Source organism: Maniola hyperantus, chromosome 17 (assembly GCF_902806685.2).
Source record: "Maniola hyperantus chromosome 17, iAphHyp1.2, whole genome shotgun sequence".
Taxonomy (NCBI): domain Eukaryota; kingdom Metazoa; phylum Arthropoda; class Insecta; order Lepidoptera; family Nymphalidae; genus Maniola; species Maniola hyperantus.
Window position 1 is genome coordinate 12,057,458 of NC_048552.1, and position 24,324 is coordinate 12,081,781.

The 24,324-nt window shown below is 37.9% G+C and overlaps 1 protein-coding gene, 1 long non-coding RNA gene and 1 other non-coding gene across 3 annotated transcripts in view; 1 reads left to right on the top strand and 2 right to left on the bottom strand.

Moving 5' to 3' along the window:
• Positions 1–1,551: 1,551 nt before the first annotated feature.
• On the bottom strand, positions 1,552–17,896 carry LOC117989962 (cytochrome P450 6B2-like). Its single transcript, XM_069504139.1, has 9 exons — positions 17,051–17,896; positions 16,012–16,210; positions 14,057–14,689; positions 12,346–12,464; positions 9,504–9,596; positions 7,683–7,898; positions 6,066–6,205; positions 5,539–5,644; positions 1,552–2,930 (listed from the first exon to the last, which is right to left on the bottom strand). The coding sequence occupies exons 1-9, from the start codon at positions 17,340–17,342 to the stop codon at positions 2,761–2,763; spliced, it is 1,968 nt and encodes a 655-aa protein (XP_069360240.1). The 5' UTR covers positions 17,343–17,896; the 3' UTR covers positions 1,552–2,760.
• Positions 17,897–21,382: 3,486 nt separating this feature from the next.
• On the bottom strand, positions 21,383–21,575 carry LOC117990347 (U2 spliceosomal RNA). The gene has a single exon (XR_004674740.1). It is a non-coding gene; the product is annotated as a U2 spliceosomal RNA (small nuclear RNA).
• Positions 21,576–24,087: 2,512 nt separating this feature from the next.
• The window catches only part of LOC138403495 (uncharacterized), an 88,568-nt gene continuing 88,331 nt past the window's right edge, over positions 24,088–24,324 (top strand). The window contains exon 1 of the long non-coding RNA XR_011237752.1: positions 24,088–24,149. This is a non-coding gene — a long non-coding RNA (uncharacterized lncRNA). The remainder of the gene's footprint in view (positions 24,150–24,324) is intronic.

The following is a 24,324-nucleotide window of genomic DNA, read 5'->3' on the forward strand; positions in this document are numbered from 1 at the left end:
AGTTTGCTTTAAATAGGTGGCAACCCTACTGACATCTGGCAAAATTACCAAATCCAGCTCTATACAACTGAGTCTACACAAAACGCATTGATTTCAAAGATACCACGAACAAGCTTTTTAGGGTTCCGAACCTAAAGGGTGTCGACAAGACTCTGTTTTTAGAGTTAAACATTGTTTTATATATTACTAGCTGATGACCGCGACTTCGTCCGCGTGGATTTTCATATTTCAAAATCCCGCGAGAACTCTTTGATTTTCCGGGATAAAATTTAGCCTATGTGTTAATCCAGGGTATATTACTATCTCCATTACCCCTTCCCGGCTAGCCCGCTTCCATCTTAGACTGCATCGTCACTTACCACCAGGTAAGATTGCAGTCAAGGGCTAACTTGTATCTGAATTAAAAAAATAAAGTACCAAACTACCAACATACAAAAAGGATAGGCTCAAAAGAGTAGAATGAAAAAGTTTTTCATTCTGAAAAATAGCATATTTTTAGGGTTCCGTACCTCAAAAGGAAAAACGGAACCCTTATAGGATCACTTTGTTGTCTGTCTGTCTGTCTGTCAAGAAACCTACAGGGTACTTCCCGTTGACCTATAATCATGAAATTTGGCAGATAGGTAGATCTTATAGCTTACATTTGGGGAAAAATCTGAAAACCGTGAATTTAGGGTTATATCACACAAAAAAAAATTGTGGTCATAAACTAATAATTAGTATTTTTTTAACTTTCGAAGTGAGTGACTATATCAAGTGGGGTCTCATATGAAAGGTCTTCACCTGTACATTCTAAAACAGATTTTTATTTATTTTTATACATCATAGTTTTTGAATTATCGTGCAAAATGTCGAAAAAATCCGACTGTAGTACGGAACCCTCATTGCGCGAGCCTGACTCGCACTTGGCCGGTTTTTTTTAAGTATTGTTGCGGCGCATCGCTTGTAAAACACGTGCGTAACAAGCACAAAACATAAGTCCCTTCTAAATAACAAGAACACTACTTAATCCCAATTCTCTGAGTTTAAACATAGGCGACGCGAGGCGTCAATAATATTAACCGCACTTGAAACGCCTTTTTTTCTAACCGGACGGCGAACCATGGGTTTTTATTCTGCTTAGGTACGTCGTGCATCAAATTCATGCAATAGTAAATAAATCTAGTCGCTAACAAGTAGGTATTATTATTGGTATGAAGAATCCATACTAATATTATAAATGCGAAAGTGTGTGTGTGTCTGTCTGTCTGTCTGTCTGTCTGCTAGCTTTTCACGGCTCAACGGTTCAACGGATTTGGACGAAATTTGGTACAGAGAAAGCTTGCATCCCCGGGAAGGACATAGGCTACTTTTTATCCCGAAAAATTGAAGAGTTCGCACAGGATTTTTGAAAACCTAAATCCACGCGGACGAAGTCGTGGGCATCATCTAGTTATCTATAAAGCAAATGTTTCAGTGAATAGGTAGGTACTTAAGTATTAAAGTTTCTAAAATAGAAAACATGGCACTCAAATAAAATAGAAAACATGGCACTCAAATAAAAATCGCAGAACGATGTATTTAAAATCTTTATTCTTACAACTTTACAGTAAGTAAACAAAAAAACAAGTAAGGTATCACAACTTTCCCTTAATTACTTACGGGAATATTTTAATTTTTTAATAGCTATATGTTATTAAGATTCTAATTTTTGGAGTCTCATTGGCGCCGATTCTGTTGTCTTTCTCTAAACTAAATTTAGAGTATCTGTATCTTTTTCATTTTATTATTGCTAAAAAAGGACGGAACATGAATTTTGCATTTAAAGACTGTAATTTTTAGTGCACGCTATGTAAACAATAGGGTCGCGACTGGCAGCTAATAAGTCACGACCTTTGACGGCTCTAAATTAAATGTAAAACTGTCAAACTATGTCTGTCGTTTTCATATTACATTACTAAGAAGAGGATGCGAATGCTCTAAAATTTAGGTGTGCTCAGAATCAGTACCTTATATAACAAAGATTTTAAACTTTTTCTTACTTTTTATAACCATACAAACATTATAAAGTAATACGAATAACCATCATTACAATTCTCTTACGATAGATTCAAATATCTATGGCGACATGCAATTTGAACATATTTCCTAAAGTTAATGTGTATAAGAAAAAGATTTCTTAAGAAAATGAAATTGAAATATTTATTCAACTTATATGTAAAGTTTAATGTAATTAACTGGTAAGTAATTAAGTATACATTTTTACAGCTCGCAACAATTATTGATTTTGTTATGAACTATCTACTTGGCTTAATAGATCTTCGTTCTTATTACGCCTCCTGACTTTGAGAAGTCCTTTTGTGAAATCCCAGATAATAAGTACCTACTTACAGTAAATAAAAACCAATTCGGAAAGAAGGATCCTCGTAAAAATTTAAGATAATATTTTTTTCGAAAGGTAAGCATAGGATTGGTTTTGTAGAATTAAAGAAAAATTCACGCTCGCTGCGCTTGAACATATACCTATTCCTTGATTGAATGGCTAATAAAAAGGTTTTGCACTCGCTTCATTTCAGCATAATGTATTCCCTGATTTAATGGCTATTTATTTATAGTTCGTTTTTTAATCTGGTTAGCATTTTTTTTTTAACTTAGGTATAAGAAATCCTGTTCGCTTCTTAAAAGCATAATCTATTACAGTTATAATAATTGATATTATTTTATGCCCAAATATCGATACTAATAGGTAACCTTGTTTGTAATAATTGTCTCTTCCATCTATCATAACAAACTGATTCTAACTCTAGAATCAGCTGGATGCAAGGTCATCGGGGTTCGCAAGTCGACGTCGAAGGGTCGCGTCCGCGGCTTGTGTGTCGCGGGGCTTATGCGCAAGTGTGGCAGCAGCTTTACCAGGCAAGTCTTCATCTGTATTAAGGCGAATCTTTTACCTGTAAAAATATGAAAGTGTAAAAAAAATATTCGATATATTCTATAGCTGTTTGGGTAGTACCTAGATAGATTCTATAAATGTTTTCCAGAACAAAAAGTAGCCTATGTAGTCATTAACTATAGATATCCATGCAAAAAATCAGGTTCATTCTTTACTCCGTTGTGGCGTGATTGAAGAACAAACCAACAAAAAACACACTTTCGCATTGAGATATGATATGGGTAAGTTGTTATCACCAAGTAAGCATAGATAGAATTACAAGCTTCCAGAATAATACTTAAATGGGGCCGATTCTCTTGTAACACAATCTCTAAACTAAATTAACAGGTCTAAATCTGGTGCTATCCTTTTCCGCAAGCAACATTATGAAAGGGATAGCAATAGATTTTTTTTATAAAAATGGTGAGCAAACGAGCAGGCGGGTCACCTGATGTTAAATGATTACCGCCGCCCATGAACATATTTTGCAGTACCAGAGGAACCACCAATGCGTTGCCGGCCTTTAAGGAATTTGTTGGTCCGCCCCTTGAATAACCCCATGTTGTAATCTAATGGGAACACCGCCGAAGGGAGTTGATTCCACAGTTTGCATGTGCGTGGAAAAAAGGATCTGGCACAATGGGTGGTCGAAGTGCTCCAGAAACCCAGGTGATGAGGGATTAGACGTGCCATTTTAATTTAGTTTAGAGATTGTGTACAACGGAATTAGCCACATTATATCAATAAAATTATTATTAGTCTTGCTTTTCGTACCTATGTTTTTACATCATAATTTTAGTCAGCATTAGTTACAAATTACAATGCATAAAGCATAACAAACCCACGCCCACGTTCCCATAAATAAGCAGAAAGAATTATGTACATTATCGTTATAGAAATAAGACTTTTATTTGCGTGTACCAATAACGTTTCAGGCTCAAATAAAAATTAGCAACTGCAAGAGGTCCGATTACGCTGACACGTATTGTTTCTAACTTCTGGTTGCATAATATGCTCATCAAAACAACAAAAGTATTATATTATGCTTATCAAGCAAATGGTCTGTCTTGTGAGTGCTGTAGTAGTCTTAACGAGAGGTCGCGGGTTCGATTCTCGGTAGGGGCAATTCGCATATTTAAAATTTCGAAATTGTGTCTGGTCTGGTGGTGCCCTATAAAAAAAACAAGCAACCGACCACGACGACCTAAAGTTGAAAGTTGTACATTTTCCTCGTTTTCAAAAGTGCTTTTCAAGTCTTTGCAAGTCAACACAGACCTAATACCTACGTAGACTTAAAAGGAGGCCTTCTGAGCTAGTGTAGTTATAGTGAAAATGTAGTGTGCTATACAAAGAACACACGAACAAAGTGAAAGCATAGTGCTAGTGCAGTTAAAGAACACAAGAACAAAGTGTCTTCCAATAAAGTCTTATAACTATAAACTAAGATAAGTCAATGGACCGATTCTTGGGTAAAAGTACGTTTATAAGTTTAGGTTATATTTGCCTCTCTCATAGGCTACATTGTAATGATAGTAAAGAACTGGTGTCAGTACTTTACGATATTAAAAAAAAGTGCTTTTAAAAGTATATTTTAATAAAAATATTTCTATTCCTAAACCATTGAACCGATTTCACCATTTGCCAAGAAGGTAGCTTGCACCCTGGGGATACATAGGATACTTTTTATCCCGGAAAATCACAGTCCCCACGTGATTTTTCCCACGGATGATTTCACGGGAATCAGCTAGTTATAAACAAACTTTGAACTGTGACTCGACGAAGCTACTGCAATATTAACATTGCACAATGATTGTTGCAAGTTTCGACGGCGATTGAGTTGGTCTTACAACACTGCGTCTTCCGGTGCGAGGTCGCCATTCCAGCACCTTTGGACCCCAACGTCTATCGGTTGTACGAACTATGTGCCCTGCCCATTGCCACTTCAGCTTCGCAACCTGTTGAGCTATGTCGGTTACTCTATATATTATATAATATATATTGGTATAATATTATTATGTACTAGCTGATGCCCGCGACTCCGTCCGCATGGATTTAGGTTTTTGAAAATCCCGTGGGAACTCTTTGATTTTCCGGGATAAAAAGTAGCCTATGTCCTTCCCCGGGATGCAAGCTATCGCTGTACTAAATTTCGTCAAAATCGGTTGAACGGATGGGCCGTGAAAGGCTAGCAGACAGACAGACAGACAGACACACTTTCGCATTTATAATATTATTATGTATATTATGTATTTAATCGCTGTACTAAATTTCGTCAAAATCGGTTGAACGGATGGGCCGTGAAAGGCTAGCAGACAGACAGACAGACAGACACACTTTCGCATTTATAATATTATTATGTATATTATGTATTTAATCGCTGTACTAAATTTCGTCAAAATCGGTTGAACGGATGGGCCGTGAAAGGCTAGCAGACAGACAGACAGACAGACAGACACACTTTCGCATTTATAATATTATTATGTATATTATGTATTTAATCGCTGTACTAAATTTCGTCAAAATCGGTTGAACGGATGGGCCGTGAAAGGCTAGCAGACAGACAGACAGACAGACAGACACACTTTCGCATTTATAATATTATTATGTATATTATGTATTTAACTCACCAATACAATATCGGGGTCCGTCCCCGAAGGGCGCGTACACGCCGGGCGGGGGCGCGGGCGCTGCACGCCAGCGCTCGGGGATGAAACGAGACGCGTTTTCGAAGTACTATGACAAAGATTCTTTAACATTATCGTTAACACATCATATAAATAAATAAAATAAAATAAAAATCTTTTTTATTCGAATAAATAATAATAATAATAATAATAATATTTATTTATTTAAACAACTCAGTACAGTAATCAACTCTCTGGAATCCTTTTAGTACTTTCGAATAGTCGGATGCATCTACCACTGGTTCGGAATGCCTTTCCTATCGAGAAGAACCAGCAAGAAACTCGGCGGTTGCTCGGCGGTTGCTCTTTATAGACAATTAAAAAGAGTTTTTGAATTATCGTGCAAAATGTCGAAAAGTACAACTGTAATACGGAACCCTCGTCGAGCGAGCCTGACTCGCACTTGGCCGGTTTTTTTTTTTGCCAGCTCCACTTAAAAATGAAGACAAGAGTAAATGGATGACACTTACCAGTTCGTCTCTATGTAGGCCCATGGTTGGGAACACGACGATGGTACCACTCTCTACCACCACACTTGTTCCCGGGATGGTATAGTCTCTTGTGCACATACGTTGGATGGTAGGGAACGGTGGATACAGCCGTAGCGTCTCTGAAACAAATTAACGTATTTTACTTACCTGCAACCTTACCTGTTGGTAAGGTTGCAGGTTAGTAAAATCTCTCTCTGTTCTGTAGAACAGTGAGAGATTTTACAAAATCTGCAATTTTACAAAATCTGTCGCTTATCGCTAAATTCCTTGCCGGCTCTTCTCAGTAGAATTTACCTTCCGAACCGTGTATAGAATTTTGACCAGAGGCGGATTTAAATGTCAAGAGCGCCCTAGGCAAGCACCTCATAGGCGCCCCTCTAACAGCCATATTAAAAAAATTACTAATTAACTTCGAAAGCACGAGGAATCGTCTCATTGCATAGCTGGTAGTCTGTATTTTATCGACATTTTGCACGATAAATCAAAAACTACAAACTAGATCTCGTTCAAACCAATTTTCGGTGGAAATTTGCATGGTAATGTACATCATATATTTGTTTTAGTTTTATCATTCTCTTATTTTAGAAGTTACCTCAATATCATTCTTGAAGACCTATCCATAGATACCCACACGTATGGGTTTGATGAAAAAAAAATTTTGAGTTTAAGTTCTACGTATAAGGAACCCCAAAATTTATTGTTTGTTTCTATTTTTGTGTAAAAATCTTAATGCGGTTCACAGAATACATCTATTTACCAAGTTTCAACAGTGTAGCTCTTCGGAAAAAAGTGGCTGTGACATACGGACGGACACACAGACGGACAGACAGACATGAAGAATCTATACGAATTCCGTTTTTTGCCATTCGACTACGGAAACCTAAAAAGCAAAGGCAGTTTCTGTCACTCCAAAATAATATTACTTAGTAGAAACTCTACATGATCACCTGCGCCCCTTCGTAACCTCGCGCCCCTAGGCACGTGCCTTGTTTGCCTTGGGGATAATCCGCCTCTGATCTTGACACATAAGTGGCACATACTGTGTTACATGATTATTTTTTTATTTCTTTTCATTTTTTTTTCTCGCTGTTGAGATAGCCTAGTGGTTAGGACGTCCACCTGCTATTCAAGAGGTGGGGGGTTCGATTACCAAATCAAAGAATTGCGTATTTTCCTACTTTTGTATTTGATAAATATTATTACTTTATTATAAACTAAAAATAATGACGTACGCTGAAAAAATATTCAAATCCAACAATTATTTACAAAGTTACAGGCATTTTATTTTTCGTGTGGAAGGGTCTTCTATCCCTTTCTCGCAAAACAAAAATTTGTATGAAACCGCACGAAGCTACTATGGCATTAGTAAGGTGTGACGTCAAAATGCTATATCGCTATCCCTGTCTAATCAGAAATATTTTGTTATTTGATCGAGTTAATTAGTTTTTTCAGTTTACGTCATTATTTTTATAATAAAGTTTAAAAAATTGCAGTTAAATACCCAATTCCTGCGGAGTATCGAAAAACCTATATCCAGGCGGATGAAGTCAGGGGCATCATCTAGTCTGTATTATTAGTAGATTGTGTATTTCTTACCTTGTATAACCATGTCCATATAAGTCAGATCCTGTAGCGCTTCAGAGCTCACTCTTCCTTCATGCTTCTCCAGTACTTCTCTTATCTCTCCCCTCATCTTCTCCTGCACTTCTGGATGGGCGGCCAGCTCAAGAAACAGGAAAGCCAGGGTGGAGGAGGTTGTCTCGTATCCACCGAGGAATATTATGAACGCATTCGCTGCTATTATCATGTCAGCTGTAAAAAGAATTAATAAAACTATGAAAAACGAACCTTGCAGAGAGAGAGCCAGCGCGTGCCAGGCCTTCGTTATTTTATAAAAGCTGAAAGTTTCTATGCGTATTATCCCCGACAGTGGGAGAAACGATCAGCGACTATGAAGTTTAGATCATGGTGGCTTTGGGAGAAATGGGAGATAACAAGTAATAAAGTCTAATTTTTTTATGTTTTCTTCGGAATCGTTTCACCCTGTGTTGGGGACAATACGCAGACAATTTTTCAGCTTTTATAAAATAGCGATGGTCTAACAGGCGCTGGCTCTTAGTCCATTTAAACTAGTCTAATTTAATTACTTTAGAAATCATGTCCTCGTATGGATATGTGGGTATATCCGTAACACCAACAGTCAACACCCCTGTTGGGTACCATAATATTACAATTGTATACTTTTTGATTGGTCAGTTATTTATTGAAAATAATAATTTTCTAACTCAAATATTATTTTGAAGGGTTGATATTTAATCCCTTACGGTTTTAAGTTAATGACTAATGAGTAATGAATTATTTTTATGAGTAATTCAATCATTCATCTAAGAATTCAGCACTGTAAAAACGCACAAGATTCTGTAAATTTGAATTTTTAAGAACTTGTATATTAATTAAAGTTACCAATGGTGCTTATAAAATATTTCGAGGCTGTTACACATTTTTTTGTGTCTTCTTTTGTCATTTGTACAGTTGTTATTTCTACGATGAAAAATAGAATATAAGAAATAAAACTATATTTTAATCAGTAACGACTTTATTTTCATAACAATCACTTCAAACTTCTAAAATCAACTACACCTTGGGCCTAGCACCAAAGATTGACCGTTGTTACATACAATGGGACGGTCATAATCACCTGTGATTGGCTGATCTTGCACTATTAGCTAATAAAGTACACTATTGCATTACAACGATTGAGATTTAATGCAATAATGATAGAACTCCTTGGTGCTAGCCCCCTTGAGTAACAACGCTCCTTAAATAGTTTTAAATAACTAAACCTTTTAAAATACTTTTAGAAAACTGCGTGTAAAGATTTCGAAAGATCAACTATCCTTTGGTTCTTGCAGAGATTATATTATTTAGTACAAAAAATTAAAGATAGGTACATAATGCCCGGTTCATAGCGAACGAAGATATCAACTATGAAATGCCCACTTTCTTTGCTGGTCGTTACTTGTTGCAAACATGAATCCGTATCCGCAAAAAGCTCCGCATTCATTGATGCGGATGCGGATGTCTGTCTGAAGGTTTGGAACTTTATAATTTCTAAATTTCTGGTCTGCTCTGGTGGGAGGCTTCGGCCGTTAGTTACCACCCTACCGGCAAAGCCGTGCCGCCAAGCGATTTAGCGTTCCGGTACGATGCCGCGTAGAAACCAAAGGGGTATGGGTTTAATAAAAACTGCCATACCCCTTCCAGCATAGCCCGCTATCATCTTAGACTGCATCATCACTTACCATCAGGTGAGACTGCAGTCAAGGGCTAACTTGTATCTGAATAAAAAATAAAAAAAATAAAAACGAATATATTTGAATATAACGTTGTAGTATTCAAATATGGGAAGGTACTTACTGATAATAAAATTGTCCTTGTCGCTGATGTGTTTGTCCTCGCTCTGCAACGCCATCATCATGTCTATGAAGTCGCCGCGCTTCTCCTGTGCGCCTGGAATGACACAATCTAAATATATAAAAGGAAAAGGTGACTGACTGACTGACTGACTGACTGACTGACTGATCTATCAACGCACAGCTCAAACTACTGGACGGATCGGGCTGAAATTTGGCATGCAGATAGCTATTATGACGTAGGCATCCGCTAAGAAAGGGTTTTTGAAAATTCAACTCCTAAGGGGGTGAAATAGGGTTTTGAAATTTTGTAGTCCACGCGGACGAAGTCGCGAGCATAAGCTAGTGATAACTAAATATACTCAAAATCTAAATCAATACTTATAATAAAATACTTAATATACTCGCTGAAATTTTAATGGTTGTTTTCCCGAAGCGAAATGATTTTGTCGTGGTATTACAATCGATTTATAAGTATACTAGCTTATGCCCGCGACTTCGTCCGCGTGGACAACACAAATTTTAAACCCCTATTTAACACCATTAGGGTTACCCACCACAAACAAGTCCAGTAGTTTGAGCTGTGCGTTGATAGATCAGTCAGTCAGTCAGTCACCTTGTCCTTTTATATATATAAGATAGATAAGTGTAAATTACAATATTTCGCGATTCTAACTTCAAAACTGACAGACTTTCATACAAATTTCAAACCCCTATTTTAACCTTTTAGCGGATGCTTACATCATAAAAGCTATATCTGCATGCCGAATTTCAGCGCGATCCGTCCAGTAGTTTAAGCTGTGCGTTGATAGATCTGTCAGTCAGTCAGTCAGTCAGTCAGTCACCTTTTCCTTTTATATATATAGAAGACAAAATTATAAGAGTAAAAATGTCAAATTTACAATCGAGAAAAACAAAAATCGAATGAGTCCTCGAACCAATAGTGATACCGCGTGCGTGCAGGCTAGTTTATACCGTATCGTAAACTTTTTCACTTTATTGACAGCGCGGTTCGAGTGGATGTACCTACCTACTATTCACGTTACGTCTAGGGAGTTACTATTGTTTCTCACACTTTCGAGTTGTCGATTTTTTTTTAATAATTTCAAAACAAAAACATTTTTATTTTTTAAGTTTAACTCAAAATTTCTATAGTACTACTGAGGGCAAATTGGTCTGCCGCGGAAAGAAAAGTAAGGGATTTGTCAACGCACAGCTCAAACTACTGTACTAATTGGGCTGAAATGGGTTATGTAGATAACGACCTCCCTGGCGCAGTGGTAAGCACTGTGGTCTTATTAGTAGGAGGTCCCGGGTTCGATTCCTGGCAGGAGATTGGAATTTTATAATTTCTAAAATTTCTGATCTGGTCCGGTGGGAGGCTTTGGCCGTGGCTAGTGACCACCCTACCGGCAAAGCCGTGCCGCCAAGCGATTTAGCGTTCCAGTACGGTGCCGTGTAGAAACTAAAGGGGCATGGGTGTAATAAAAACTGCCATACCCCTTCCAGGTTAGCCCGCTTCCATCTTAGACTGCATCATCACTTACCACCAGGTGAGATTGCAGTCAAGGTCTAACTTGTAACTGTATAAAAAAAACTAATGACGTAGACATCCGCTAAGAAAGGATTTTTGAAAATCTATATCTAATCTATCTGTGTTTTTTTTCAACTTTATTTTGTTCAGGACATGTTACGAAAGGGCAACCAATGAAAGTTACCTACGAGTAATTTCAGAGTAAAATGTTCAAATACAATTACGGTGGCCGCTTGATTGGCCCCTTGTTTGACTTGGCCACAGTTCGATTGCATTCAATACGTTACCGACAGAAAGGCCAATTTCTTTTATTAGATACTACAATACTAGATATCTACTGTGGGGCTACGTCAAATCCAATTAGTTCGATTGCTTGATTGATTTCTTATAGCTATTGGGATCCAAAAACGTACCTATATATACCTAAGTACCTACTCATTTCATCCAATCCTTTTTCATCAAACCTCTTTTAGTTAACTCAAAATTCGAGAAGGTTAACTTAACCGAAAGAGATTCTATTCATATAATTCGCGACAGGTCGATATGGCAATTTTCTAGTGAGCTGATCCATCCATCCATAGGTCCGGCGGCGGGGTGGTTTCATTGCTGTCAAACGTCACACGTAACAGCGGCTAGAGAGAGACAGCAATAGCCACAAAGCAAAATAAGAAGAAGAAGAAGAGAGACAGCAAATGAACTGTCGCATTGCTGCTGCTGTCGCTGCTGCAACGTTTTACGTAATCACCCCGCGGGTAACCGATATCGATATTTTTTTGGGTTTTTATTTTATTTTATTTTTTATTCAGATACAAGTTAGCCCTTGACTGCAATCTCACCTGGTGGTAAGTGATGATGCAGTCTAAGATGATAGCGGGCTAACCTGGAAGGGGTATGGCAGTTTTTATTAAACCCATACCCCTTTGGTTTCTACACGGCATCGGTACGCATCTACGGGTCGGCATCTACGGCATCTACGGGTACGCAACAATTTTAAAGCAAAATTATTACCTACCACCTTTTTTATAGTAAGTACCTAATATTTTATTCATCACAATCAAATCAAATGAACTTAATCGATAAACGCGGTCGATACGGATTCGTGCAATACTAAAACTAGGACTATCCCCCTGCACGACTCTGACTCACCTCATACCCCGATTGCGATCTCGACCTGTCGCGAACAATAAGCGTTTAATAACAACTGTGTCAAGTTATAAGTTCATTGCCACTATGTACTTAAAATATAATGAGTTGTTAACACATAACATGTAATTACAATCATAACCATAAAGATAACAATCTGTGAACTTACCGTTTTGCCTTTCCTTGATGACGTTGCAGACGATGTTATAGAAGAAATCGTGGGTCTTTTTCGGAATGATGCGTATCTTGAAGAATAACACGAAAGCAGGCCAGAGGTGACGCATGGTTCTGAAAAGATTACACAAGTTTTTATTAGGGATGTTGTCATAAGAAAGCCCAGAGTCACTCAGCGGGCGATGGAGAGAGCTATGCTTGGAGTTTCTCTACGTGATCAAATCAGAAATGAAGAGATCCGCAGGAGAACTAGAGTAACCAACATACCACATAGCTCAACAGGTTGCGAAGCTGAAGTGGCAATGGGCAGGGCACTTAGTTCGTAAAACCGATAGACGTTGGGGTCCCAAGGTGTTGGAATGGCGACCTCGCACCGGAAGACGCAACGTTGGAAGACCCCCCCACTAGGTGGACGGACGACATCAGACGAGTCGCAGGGAGCCGCTGGATTCAGGCGGCGCAAGACCGTGGCGTGTGGAAGTCCCTACAAGAGACCTATGTCCAGCAGTGGACGTCTATCGGTTGATGATGATGATGATGATGATGATGTTGTTGTCAAAGCTGATATTTTAAATAGAGCAACCGCTGAGTTTCTTCCTGGTTTTGGTACAGGTATTCCGAACCAATGATAGATTCACCTGACGATTCAAAAGCACTAGTAAAAGTTAATTTGAATAAAAAACCAGAAAGTTTCCAAACTTTCTCGTTTGGAAAGACCAAAACAGTTGCCAAAAAAACTTGGTAACCTGAAAAAGGTGAAGCAACACGCCAAAACAATGCCTGACTCTTTATCAGGCTCAGGTTCGGTATGGAATGGAATACTGCTGCCACCTTTGGAATAACTTTGCCAAGAACCAACTCGATGCATTATTTTGCGATCAAAATTTGTGGTCAAGATTGCAGACGAAATTGCTCAGCTTAGCTATGTTTTCATCGTAAAGAATGAAAAGAAGCAAACAAAAAGAAGATTAAAAGTTTTTATACAATTCCAGTATATAATCGCTATTTAGTAATTTTTCAACAGCAAAACTGAAATATTATATTAAGAAATTATAATTAAGGCCAAATATTTAAATATTACTTAATACCGGCAGTACCATCAAGTAATTTAGCGTTCCGGTACGATGCCGCGTAGAAATCGTCTAGGAGTATAAAGATTAATATAAACGGCGTTTACCCTTCTGTTAATTGCTTCCATCTTAGATTGCATCATCACTTACCGCTTAGCGAAATCGCAGTCAAATACTTACTCTTAAAAGAATTTAAAATAAGCAGTGCAGAAAAATTCAAATAAGGTTTATCAAACATACAAAATACAATAAATTAGTCCGATCAAGTAAATAAATAGTTTTGTGTACTGAGAAAATACTTCAAATTCGGTGGTGAATCTTATTTCAAGAAAATTAGACTAGAATTAATAAAAGCAGTCAAGTGCAAGTCAGGCTCGCAAATGAAGAATTCCATACCATGGTACAAGATTTAATACTATGACAAAAGAATCAAAAATTCTATCTAATTTTGTATTATTTTTATTGGTTGTTATAGCGTCAATTGAAGTACACGCTGTGAAAATTTCAACTCTCTACCTTTATGAGATCCGATAGACAGACGCATAGACGAATCGACAGCAGGGGCTTAGCAATACGGTCCTGTTGGCACCCTTCGGGTATGGATACCTTAAAAAGGAGGTGTTAAATGGTACTTACTTCTCAAAAATGTTGGCGAACGTCAATTCATAGAAAGCGGCCAGAGCCACTGCGAAGGGGTCACTTGGGTTGTCCATCACATGGCTCTTCACTCCAAACGCACACGGTACTATCGCGTCTGCGGTATAACCACCCACTAGTTCATCTGAATCCACTATTCTTGAATATTCTTCTATATTGCTATTCTCAGAATAATTATTTTTGTTTGTTTCTTTTGATTTCTCTCTAACTGTATCTCCGTTTTTATTGTTATTACGGTCATTTGTATGTTTTTGGTTCAATTCATTTAATTTTTCTTTACCATACTTTTGGTTGTAATTATTCTGTACGGATGAATCTTCTTCAGAATATGTTATATTTTCTATGTTACTATGTGCATTTGAGTTTACAACACCATCAATAAGTCCATTGTTTATATTTTCTTCATTCAATTTATGACCATTTACATTGTGTTTATTAATTTCTACATGTTCATCGTATTTGTTTAATTTATTATTATAATCTCTAATGTTGTTATTTAATAGTTTAAAGTTATTAGACTCATTGGGTGTGCCTACAAGTTTCTTTACTCGTAAAACAAAGTCGTTTGCTGTGTTTTCTATTAGCGGTAACATTCCCTTTAGTTTGATAGGTCTGGAAGGAAAACAAATAAATGTTAATAAAATCTGTAGTGATGATGATAATAAAAATCACAAACGTCACCAACATCACAATCAAGATTTATAATAAACTTGATGATGCCCGCGACTTCTTTCGCGTTTATTCAGATTTTTCAAAAATTTCATCTCCAGGAGGCAACCTATCTCGTAGAAAGTGTCATCAAAATCAGTTAAACGGGTAGACCGTGATAAGATAACAAACAGACAGATAGCAACAAGTAAGCATTGACTTATTATTAAGTAAGGTAACAAGAAAATTAAGTTTGCCTGAGAAAAGTTGGTCAAGAGTTCAGGTTGACGCGCTTTGAAGTTCGAAAAAATTATATCACAAACTTGCCATCCACATTATGGTTAGATACTTTGGCAACTATTTGCAAACCACTCCCGCTTCCCGTCAGTTTCATTAAGCATCGTGGGTAAATGTACTATGCATAACCGTTGACCTTGCATAATGGATTTTCCCGGCATATAATCAGACCGCTTATTATTCCGGATATGATCATCCGCTGTTCGTAGGTCAGACAGTTTTCAGTTCAGTTTCGGATGCAATTGAGTTAATTTTTGTATCTCTCCGCAGGGTGCAGTCATTCTGCTGGCCGAATGACTGCATTGTTGTGATTGGTTGAATTTATGGTATTCTTGCTGCAACAATAGTGAGATACTGTCGCCCAATCAGCCTACTGATTCGCTATCTCAGTGTATAACACTGAAAAATCCCGTGGTACATAATAGTTCACTGGGGAACTCTTTGATTTTCCGGGATAAAAAGTAGTCTATGTCACCCTCCAGGTCTTTATTTATACCTACCTATGCAAATCACGTCAATCCGTTGCACCGTTGCGACGTGTTTGAAGGACAAACCAACAAACAAATACACTTTCCCATTTATAATACGGGTACTGATCCAATGAAGGTTTTTTACTACCAATTATTTTAACATCTGTACTATAGGTAGCTAAGCTGTGGTAGCCTAGTGGTTAGGACGTCCGCCTTCCAATCGGAGGTCGAGGGTTCGATCCCGGGCACGCACCTCTAACTTTTCAGAGTTATGTGCGTTTTTAAATAATTAAAATATCATTTAAAACATCGTGAGGAAACCTGCATGCCTGAGAGTTCTCCATAATGTTCTCAAAGGTGTGTGAAGTCTGCCAATCCGCACTTGGCCAGCGTGGTAGTCTATGGCCAAAACCCTTCTCACTCTGAGAGGAGACCCGTGCTCTGTAGTGAGCCGGCGATGCGCTGATCATGATGATGATGATGACTATAGGTACAGTATAATAGGAATTTAATACTTACGAGAAAATAGGCGATATCTTAGCTCGGAGCCTCTTCCACTCGTTCCCCCGCAGATACAGCACCGACTCGGCGAGGGGGTCCAGCTTCTTGTCGAAGAAGAACCCCCGGTCGGTGAAGTGCACGAAGTCGTTGACGCACACTCGCCTGACCAGCTCGGGGTCGCATATCACGAGGGTGCGTCGGTAGAATTGATGGATACCTGGAATATCACATCACATCACGCCATCATACTGTGGTGAAACTTACTCTAATATACCAATATATAAACTCTTTATACAAATGGGCATTTTACTCCAATAACCTACGCCCAATCTATCTATAAATATATAAATATATCTATCTATATAAAAGGAAAATCTGACTGACTGACTGACCTATCAACCTGGACGGATCCACTAAGAAAGGATTTTTGAAAATTTCAATCCCTAAAGGGGTAAATCAGGGGTTGAAATTTGTGTAGTACACCCGGATAAAGTCGCAGGCATAAGCTAGTAATATATACAAGGAAAAGCTACCTGATTGACTGACTGACTGGTCTATCAACGCACAGCTCAAACTACTGGACGGATCGGGCTAACAGGTATGCAGATAGCTATTATGACGTAGACTAAGACAGGAGTTTTGAAAATTCAATCCCTGTAGTGAAAAAGGAGTTTGAAATTTTTGGAGATAGTTTTGTTAATAAAACTGAAGTAGGTAGTTACCGTGGTGCGCGCTAATTCTAATGTAATAATCATAATTAACTACGTTAACGTAAAACAAAAGCTATTAAAACTTGATCTATGTGATTTAGCGTTTCGGTACTATAAAACAAAACCTATCAGGGTACCTATACAAAACATTTAGGGTACTTAATATTCTATTAGACTGGAAGCCAATTTACCCTACGAATCGGACCTAGGACCCAGTTAAAGGGGGACTAATCGCTGCGCCACTAAGTTCGCTAGATTGTAAAAGAACTGTAGTACCTACTTGTAATTGCAAATCAAGTGAAGGTATCAAAAGTCGAATGGATTTGTGTATGAACAGACCTACTTACCAAAAAACCGCTTATCCTTGTAAGCGTTGTAAATCCTTTGAAAGCATACACCTCCTTGCTCCTTCCCCGCCACTACGGGTCCAATATGACCCACGACAGGCAAGGCGGGGGGTGAAAACACCCCCCTGTTCTCCCAATAGTCATAGTCGTACATAAGCACCGACAACAACACACTCACACATAGCGAAAACACCAAAATGTTATTCAAAAAAACACTTCCAAAGGTGTAGTTATCCAAAATCCATGCGATAATTATCACGATTTGCGCCAAATAGTTTTTGAAACCTAACATTTTCACTCACTGTTCAATATTTCGATTATTTTCTGAAAATACCGTCATGACCCTCGCCTTTACATTTTTTCTTTATTTATTTTACGTAAACTGTATACGAAGACGATTTCGTTTCACTTTTAATTAATTATTTAGCATGTAGTAAATTAAATAGAACGCACATTTTTTTCTTGAGTTACCCACATATTTTATTTAAGTTTTTTGTTTGTTATTTTAAAAAAAATTAAGATATAATTTTTTCAATATCGTTTTAAATAAAACAAAAAAAAGAATATCCGTTCGGAAACACAATCACGTTCACGCAAATCTCGATTTTAATTTAAATAGGTTAATAATTTTGTATCCTGTTATTATTTTAAATTGCGATTTGATTCACTTTAACAATGTAATGTTATTTAATAACACCAAAATATGCCGGAATAATTCAGTGCAAATTATAAAAGTGTAATTAAAAAATTACGGAATCAAAAATAGCGGTATGTGTAAACGTCAAAGTTGAGATTCCCGCGCAAGCCGCCATGTCCGCGCACGCGCACTGGCCGAGTGGTGGCGAGGCGCGCCGAAGACGTAACAGTGAAAGTTTCGGACCGCAATTGTCAGGCATGATGAGATTTTTGGTGAACGAGTTTAAAGGTCTTGCCACATTTACCAAAGCCATAAATGTTCGATTTCAGGTAAACAAATGCTTACGTAAAAGTACGCGCAGCAACCAAAATATTATGCCAATCCGAATTACTTATATCTACATAGAAGATAGCAAAATACGGTTGCAAGGGATTTTTTGGATCATTGCGGAAAAACTGCATCAATCATTATTACAATCTCAATAGTTGTGATTGGATGAAATGGTATTCTTCTTGCAACAATGCATGGTAACTGAGCGAGGATATTATGATTGCGATCGTGACACTGCAGTAAGCAGTTGTTATTGTACCGTAATCGACATGTCACTGTCATTAATGTCACCTAAAATTCAGTCCAAACTTTCTCCGATGGTGATGTCGTGATGAATTCAGATTCATATAAGTACCTATCTAGGATCTATTTTATAATGTCGTTTTTATGTAGTAATCCGTGGCACTGCCAAAACAAAAGCCAAGATAAAATTAATGTAGTTTTTATTATAAAACTTTCTACTTTGGGGCTATTATGATTCATTTTACTCTGACGTCGTATGTGGGTGACACCTATCCACAAACCACTCAATCGGTCAGCTATAATAATCCAAATAAAGCCCCAGATATACAAAATATTAAGTAGGGACATATTTTATTAAGTAAATATCATCATCATCATGATCAACCCATAGCCAGCTCACTACAGAGCACGGGTCTCCTCTCAGAGTGAAAATGGTTTCGGTCATAGTCTACCACGCTGGCCATGTGCGCATTGGTAGACTTCACACACCTTTGAGAACATTATGGAGAACTCTCAGGTATGTAGGTTTCCTCACGATGTTTTCCTTCGCCGTTAAAGCAAGTGATATTTAATTACATAAAACGCACATAACTCCGAAAAGAGGTGCGTGCCCGGGATCGAACCGGACCTCCGATTAGAAGGCGGACGTCCTAACCACTAGGCTACCTTCACACACACAGCTTCTATAAGTAAATATGCTTACTCTTTAATTCGGCTAATAAGACAAAGTTGATAACTAAAACCGGACTACGATCGTCTTAATGAACGCTGAAATATTATAGTAAAATTGGGTTTCTGTCGCTTGGTATTAAACCGACTTCAAAATTCTCAATTCAACTGTATGTTTTTTTTGTATGTTTGTTACGCGATTACTCCGTCAATTATGAACCGATTTTGATGATTCTTTTTTTGTTTTGTAGGACATACTTCAGAGGTGGTCCCATTTTAATTTGGCAAAGATCTGACGAATATCTTCGGAGATGGAGAACGGAACTCCTCAATGGATAAGAGTAAATTATTGCTCGCGATCAGTGTAATAGCTTTGTAAACTTATGTATAATAAGGGTACTGATTTCGCTGTTGATTTTCCTATGATAAATAAACTAAGGTAACAGACCCATATACACTTTCGCATTTGGTAATACCTATTAGTAAGGATACATAATATAGATGATGCAAGCTAATTAGCATAAAATAAACACTATTTAATATGATATCCACGAATGTGTTGCAGAAACATCTTTAGCTGATTAAATATTGAACGCCTTGCGTGGACTTGCGCAAGCCTAGCACCACTGGCGTGCTAATATCACTTCATAACTTCAACATTGACCTAGCTTTCTTCTAGAATAGATGCAAAAAGGGGGTCACTGACCACTGATTCTCATCAGTACCCTTATTATAAATGCAGTGTGTTGGTTTGTTGGTTTGTCCTTCAATCACGTCGCAACGGTGCAACGAATTGACGTGATTTTTTGCATGGGTATAGATAAAGACCTGGAGAGCGACACTGGACATAGGCTACTTTTTATCCCGGAAAATCAAAGAGTTCCTACGGGATTTTCTAAAACCTAATACGGTATTTGACAACTAGTCAAATCAGTAACTTTTTATCAAACGTCAAAACGCGCGCTTAGTAAGTATGCGAGATTCTATGAAATACCGGTGTGTGACGTCACAATCATTCGACGTGCTTTTTTTAGTTTAATCGATAATTTAAAATGGTTATTACACTTAAAACCAACAAAGGAGGTAGATTTTACGTATTTTGGAAAACCCTCTATATTTAATAATCACTGAGAAATAATTTATTTTTGATGTAGTCAAATACCCAATTCCTCGCGGACGAAGTCGCGGGCATCAGCTCGTCGTTATATAAACACTAACTGATGCTCGCGACTTCGTACGAGTGGATTTAGGTTTTTAAAAATCACCCGGGAACTCTTTGATTTTCCGGGATAAAAAGTAGCCTATGTCCAGGTCCAGGTCCAGGTCTTAAACTATACCCATGCAAATAATCACATCAAGCCGTTGCTCCATTGTGATGTGATTGTAGGACAAACCAACAAACCAACACACTTTCGCATAGGGGTAGTGATTAGTTATCATACGACTCATATTAATGAGTCGTATAAAAATTAATATTTATATTAATGAGTCGTTTAAAAAACTAATGTTTACATAACGATGAGTGTTGGTCTCTTAATAGAGACCGACCGAAGCTGTGGTAACCTAGTGGTTAGGACATCCGCCTTCCAATCGGAGGTCGGGGGTTCGATCCCGGGCACGCACCTCTAACTTTTCGGAGCTATATGTGCATTTTAAGTAATTAAAATATCACTTGCTCTAACGGTGAAGAAAACATCGTGAGGAAACCTGCATGCCTCAGAGTTTTCCATAATGTTCTCAAAGGTGTGTGAAGTCTGCCAATCCGTACTTGGCCAGCGTGGCAGACTATGGGAAACCCCCTCCTCATTCTGAGAGGAGACCCGTGCTCTGTAGTGAGCCAGCGATGGGTTATTTAAATTAGTTAGGTACTTATTACATAAAAATTTGAGCCTCAATAGCTCAACGGTTGAGGAGTGGACTGAATTTCGAAAGGTCAGCGGTTCAAAGCCCACCCGTTGCACTATTGTCGTACCTACTCCTAGCACAAGCTTTACGGTTAGTTGGAGAGGAAAGGGGAATATTAGTCCTGACTAGCATGGCTAATATTCTTTAAAAAAAAAAATTGAGTTTGATTAAAGATAAAAAATTAAATCGTTCATTGCAGTACAATTTTGTCTTAAATCTAATTAAAGTATCGTGGAAGATATCAATGTGAGTGCATGTTAAGTTGTTGTAAGTTTTATAGTATTTATCTCATTGATGGCCGAACTGTGGCCAAAAACGAGCATTTGCCTTTGTTGTACTTAGCCATAAAGTGATCCCTCGTCAATATTATTGTGGATTCGGTTAGGTCAGCTCCCTCAATGACGCGGAACGGTTACATAACACGACAGTGGGTCAGCGGCTCGCCACTTTCAAGTTTATACCACAATCAGCGATATGAAGGATACAAAATGTTCCACTAGATGCGGCATTTTATAGTAGCAACATTATGTATTATATTATATTATATAAAATTGTGGGCCGATCCCGGCGGCACTGCAATGCCGGGCCGACCCGTGACGGGTGTGGAGCGAGCCCCGAATATCCCGTCGATTTCCAAAAATCAGTTTAATATACTGGTCCCACAGTGTGGGAACTTTCAGATATTAAGCTGAAAAGAACAGATACTACACTTTGATCTTAGCCAAAAGGCCGAGAAGCGATATATAATATATATATATTAGCGAACATGTTCCAACGAACAAATAATAAAGATAAATAAATAAATAAATAATCATTTATTTGCAAGAATGTTTGTACAAGAAAGATGGAAATTACACTATAATCGGAGGCCATAACATTCTACTAAATTAATAATGCATGTGTGCAAATATTTTTGAGTGTCAATTTTTAAAATAATTAATAGTCACTGAACAAAAAAAATTAAATTAATAGTCAAACACAATTACAAGCAAAATACATAATAATAGTTAGGTACAATTTTATAATGTCAAATTTCATTTATCTAAATAAATAAAAAATTAGTAAAAAGATACAAAGATATGTCTGCACTCCTGCCTATATATATCGTAATCCTCTTTCTAGACGCAACCCGTTTGTAAAAACTAAACTTACGCGATAACTCTATTACTATTCACATAGGGACCTTTAGTACCTACCTAAATTTTAAATTGACAAACAAAAAATTGCCTTTTGTCTGGTGGGAGGCTTCGGCCGTGACTAGTTACCACCCTACCGACAAAGCCGTGCCGCCAAGCGATTTAGCGTTCCGGTACGATGCCGTGTAGAAACCAAAGGAGTGTGGATTTAATAAAAAACTGCCATACTCCTTCCAGGTTAGCCCGCCTTCCATCTGAGAATGCATAATCACTTACCGCCAGGTGAGATTGCAGTCAAGGGCTAACTTGTATCTTACCACTCCACTAGCAACTGGCTAGAAGATTTGCCGGTTGGCAAACTTTCGCCAATCTCGCCCAAACTCGAAAAATACGCGCAATGTGGGACCACTCGTTAGAACAACGTTGTTACTATGAAACACCCCACCTAGTGGAGCATTTATGTCACTGGGCACAATACTTTGCAGTTTGCCGCATGCGTGAATCCATTTAATTACTAAATTAAATTACAGTTTATACAAAACTACCGAAAACACAAAGAAACACGGAAGAAGCACACGTTTGCAAAATAAACTAGTATACCCCACCTATAAATTACAAATCTCTAGTCGCGGCCCGTTATACAGAACAACTCATATATATAACAAAATTCCCAAATATATTACAGACGATACATACACAGATACATATTACAGACGATATAAATATATTACATGGAGTAAAATGGAGGAGGCTTTTACCGCCACTGGCGGCCCTTACATAGAACTTGAGTAAAAAAAAAAATATATACAATATAAAACTTTTATTGTAGATATTAGATTATTAAAATTGTTTAGTGTAAATATTAAGTAAGTTGGGAAGAATAAAAATAAGAAGTTTAAACTACAGATAAAAATTTAAAATTAATTAGTAAGGGATAAAAAATAAAGCTTTTTTATTTATTTTTATTATTTATTAACTCCGAAAAGTTAGTGTAGGTCAGACTTGGTGTACTGTACTATAATGTAGAATGTTGTAGGCAATTTAGCTCTCCTGCGACACACATTAGCAATTAGTTATTAGGCGCATATAAATGGGCGATTGCAAATAGTTAGGATGCGATTTGCAATAGCGTTGCCTCACGCTGCCGCCGCGTGGACCAGTCCTACCTACTTACCTTCTATATGTACTTTTATAAATAATTAAGTACCTAGGTCCTAGGTATTTTTGCAAAGACTGGATTCAACGCACATAGACGTGCCGTGGAAGAAAGGAAAACCCTCCTACAACGTAAAGAATAAAAACACCTGGTGGCAAGTGATGATGCAGCCTAAGATGGAGCGTGCTTGCCTAGAAGATGCCCATTTATTCTTGACTTGAAGGATATTTTTTATTTCTTGTTTTAGTGTTAACTATGTCTTTTTTATAATACAAGTAGCTTATGCTCACGACTTCGTCCGCGTGGACTACACAAATTTCGAACCCCTATTTCACCCCCTTAGGGGTGAAAAAAAAATTTTGGACTGATGGTTTCGTATAGAATACAAAAATTCATTCAGAGGAAAAATACGGAGAGAGCTGATGATTGAGGATTTCGGAGACGGGTGAAGAGCACGCTTAAGGTATTGTAGATAGGTGGGGGGTGCTCGAGCAAATGTCACTCGAAACGTCATCCAATTGCCAATGAGCTGAAAAAAAAATTAAAATGGCGAAAAAAAGATGGCCGCCATACAAATTTTGTCGGCACCTATCTCGGAGGGTATAAAAGATGGAAGAGTGGTTTCTTAGCAAAAGATGATCAGGATCCAAAGGTCTACTCGATGAGTAGAAAAAAATTCAAAATGGTGGAATTTATTTTTCCATAGAAAATGCATGGCGAATAAAGTCCACATTTTGAAAAACCAACGCTGCATGCTCGCGGACCACTTCAGTGGTCCGCGCACCCACGCACCCTACTAGTTTTATATATTTAATAAAGCATACTTCAGCAAGCTGTGATAGCCCAGTGGTTAGGACGTCCGCCTTCTTATCGGAGGTCGGGGGTTCGATCCCGGGCACGCAACTTTTCGGCGTTATGTGCGTTTTATAATTAAATAATTAAATATCACTTGCTTTAACGGTGAAGGAAAACATCGTGAGGAAACCTCCATGCCTGAGAGTTCTCCATAATGTTCTCAAAGGTGTGTAAAGTCTACCAATACGCATGGCCAGCGTGGTAGACTATGGCCAAAACCCTTCTCACTCTGAGAGGAGACCCGTGCTCTGTAGTGAGCCGGCAATGGGTTGATCATGATGATGATGATGATACTTCATTCATGAATTCATTCATAAAGTATTCAAGGTAAAGAAACAAAAGT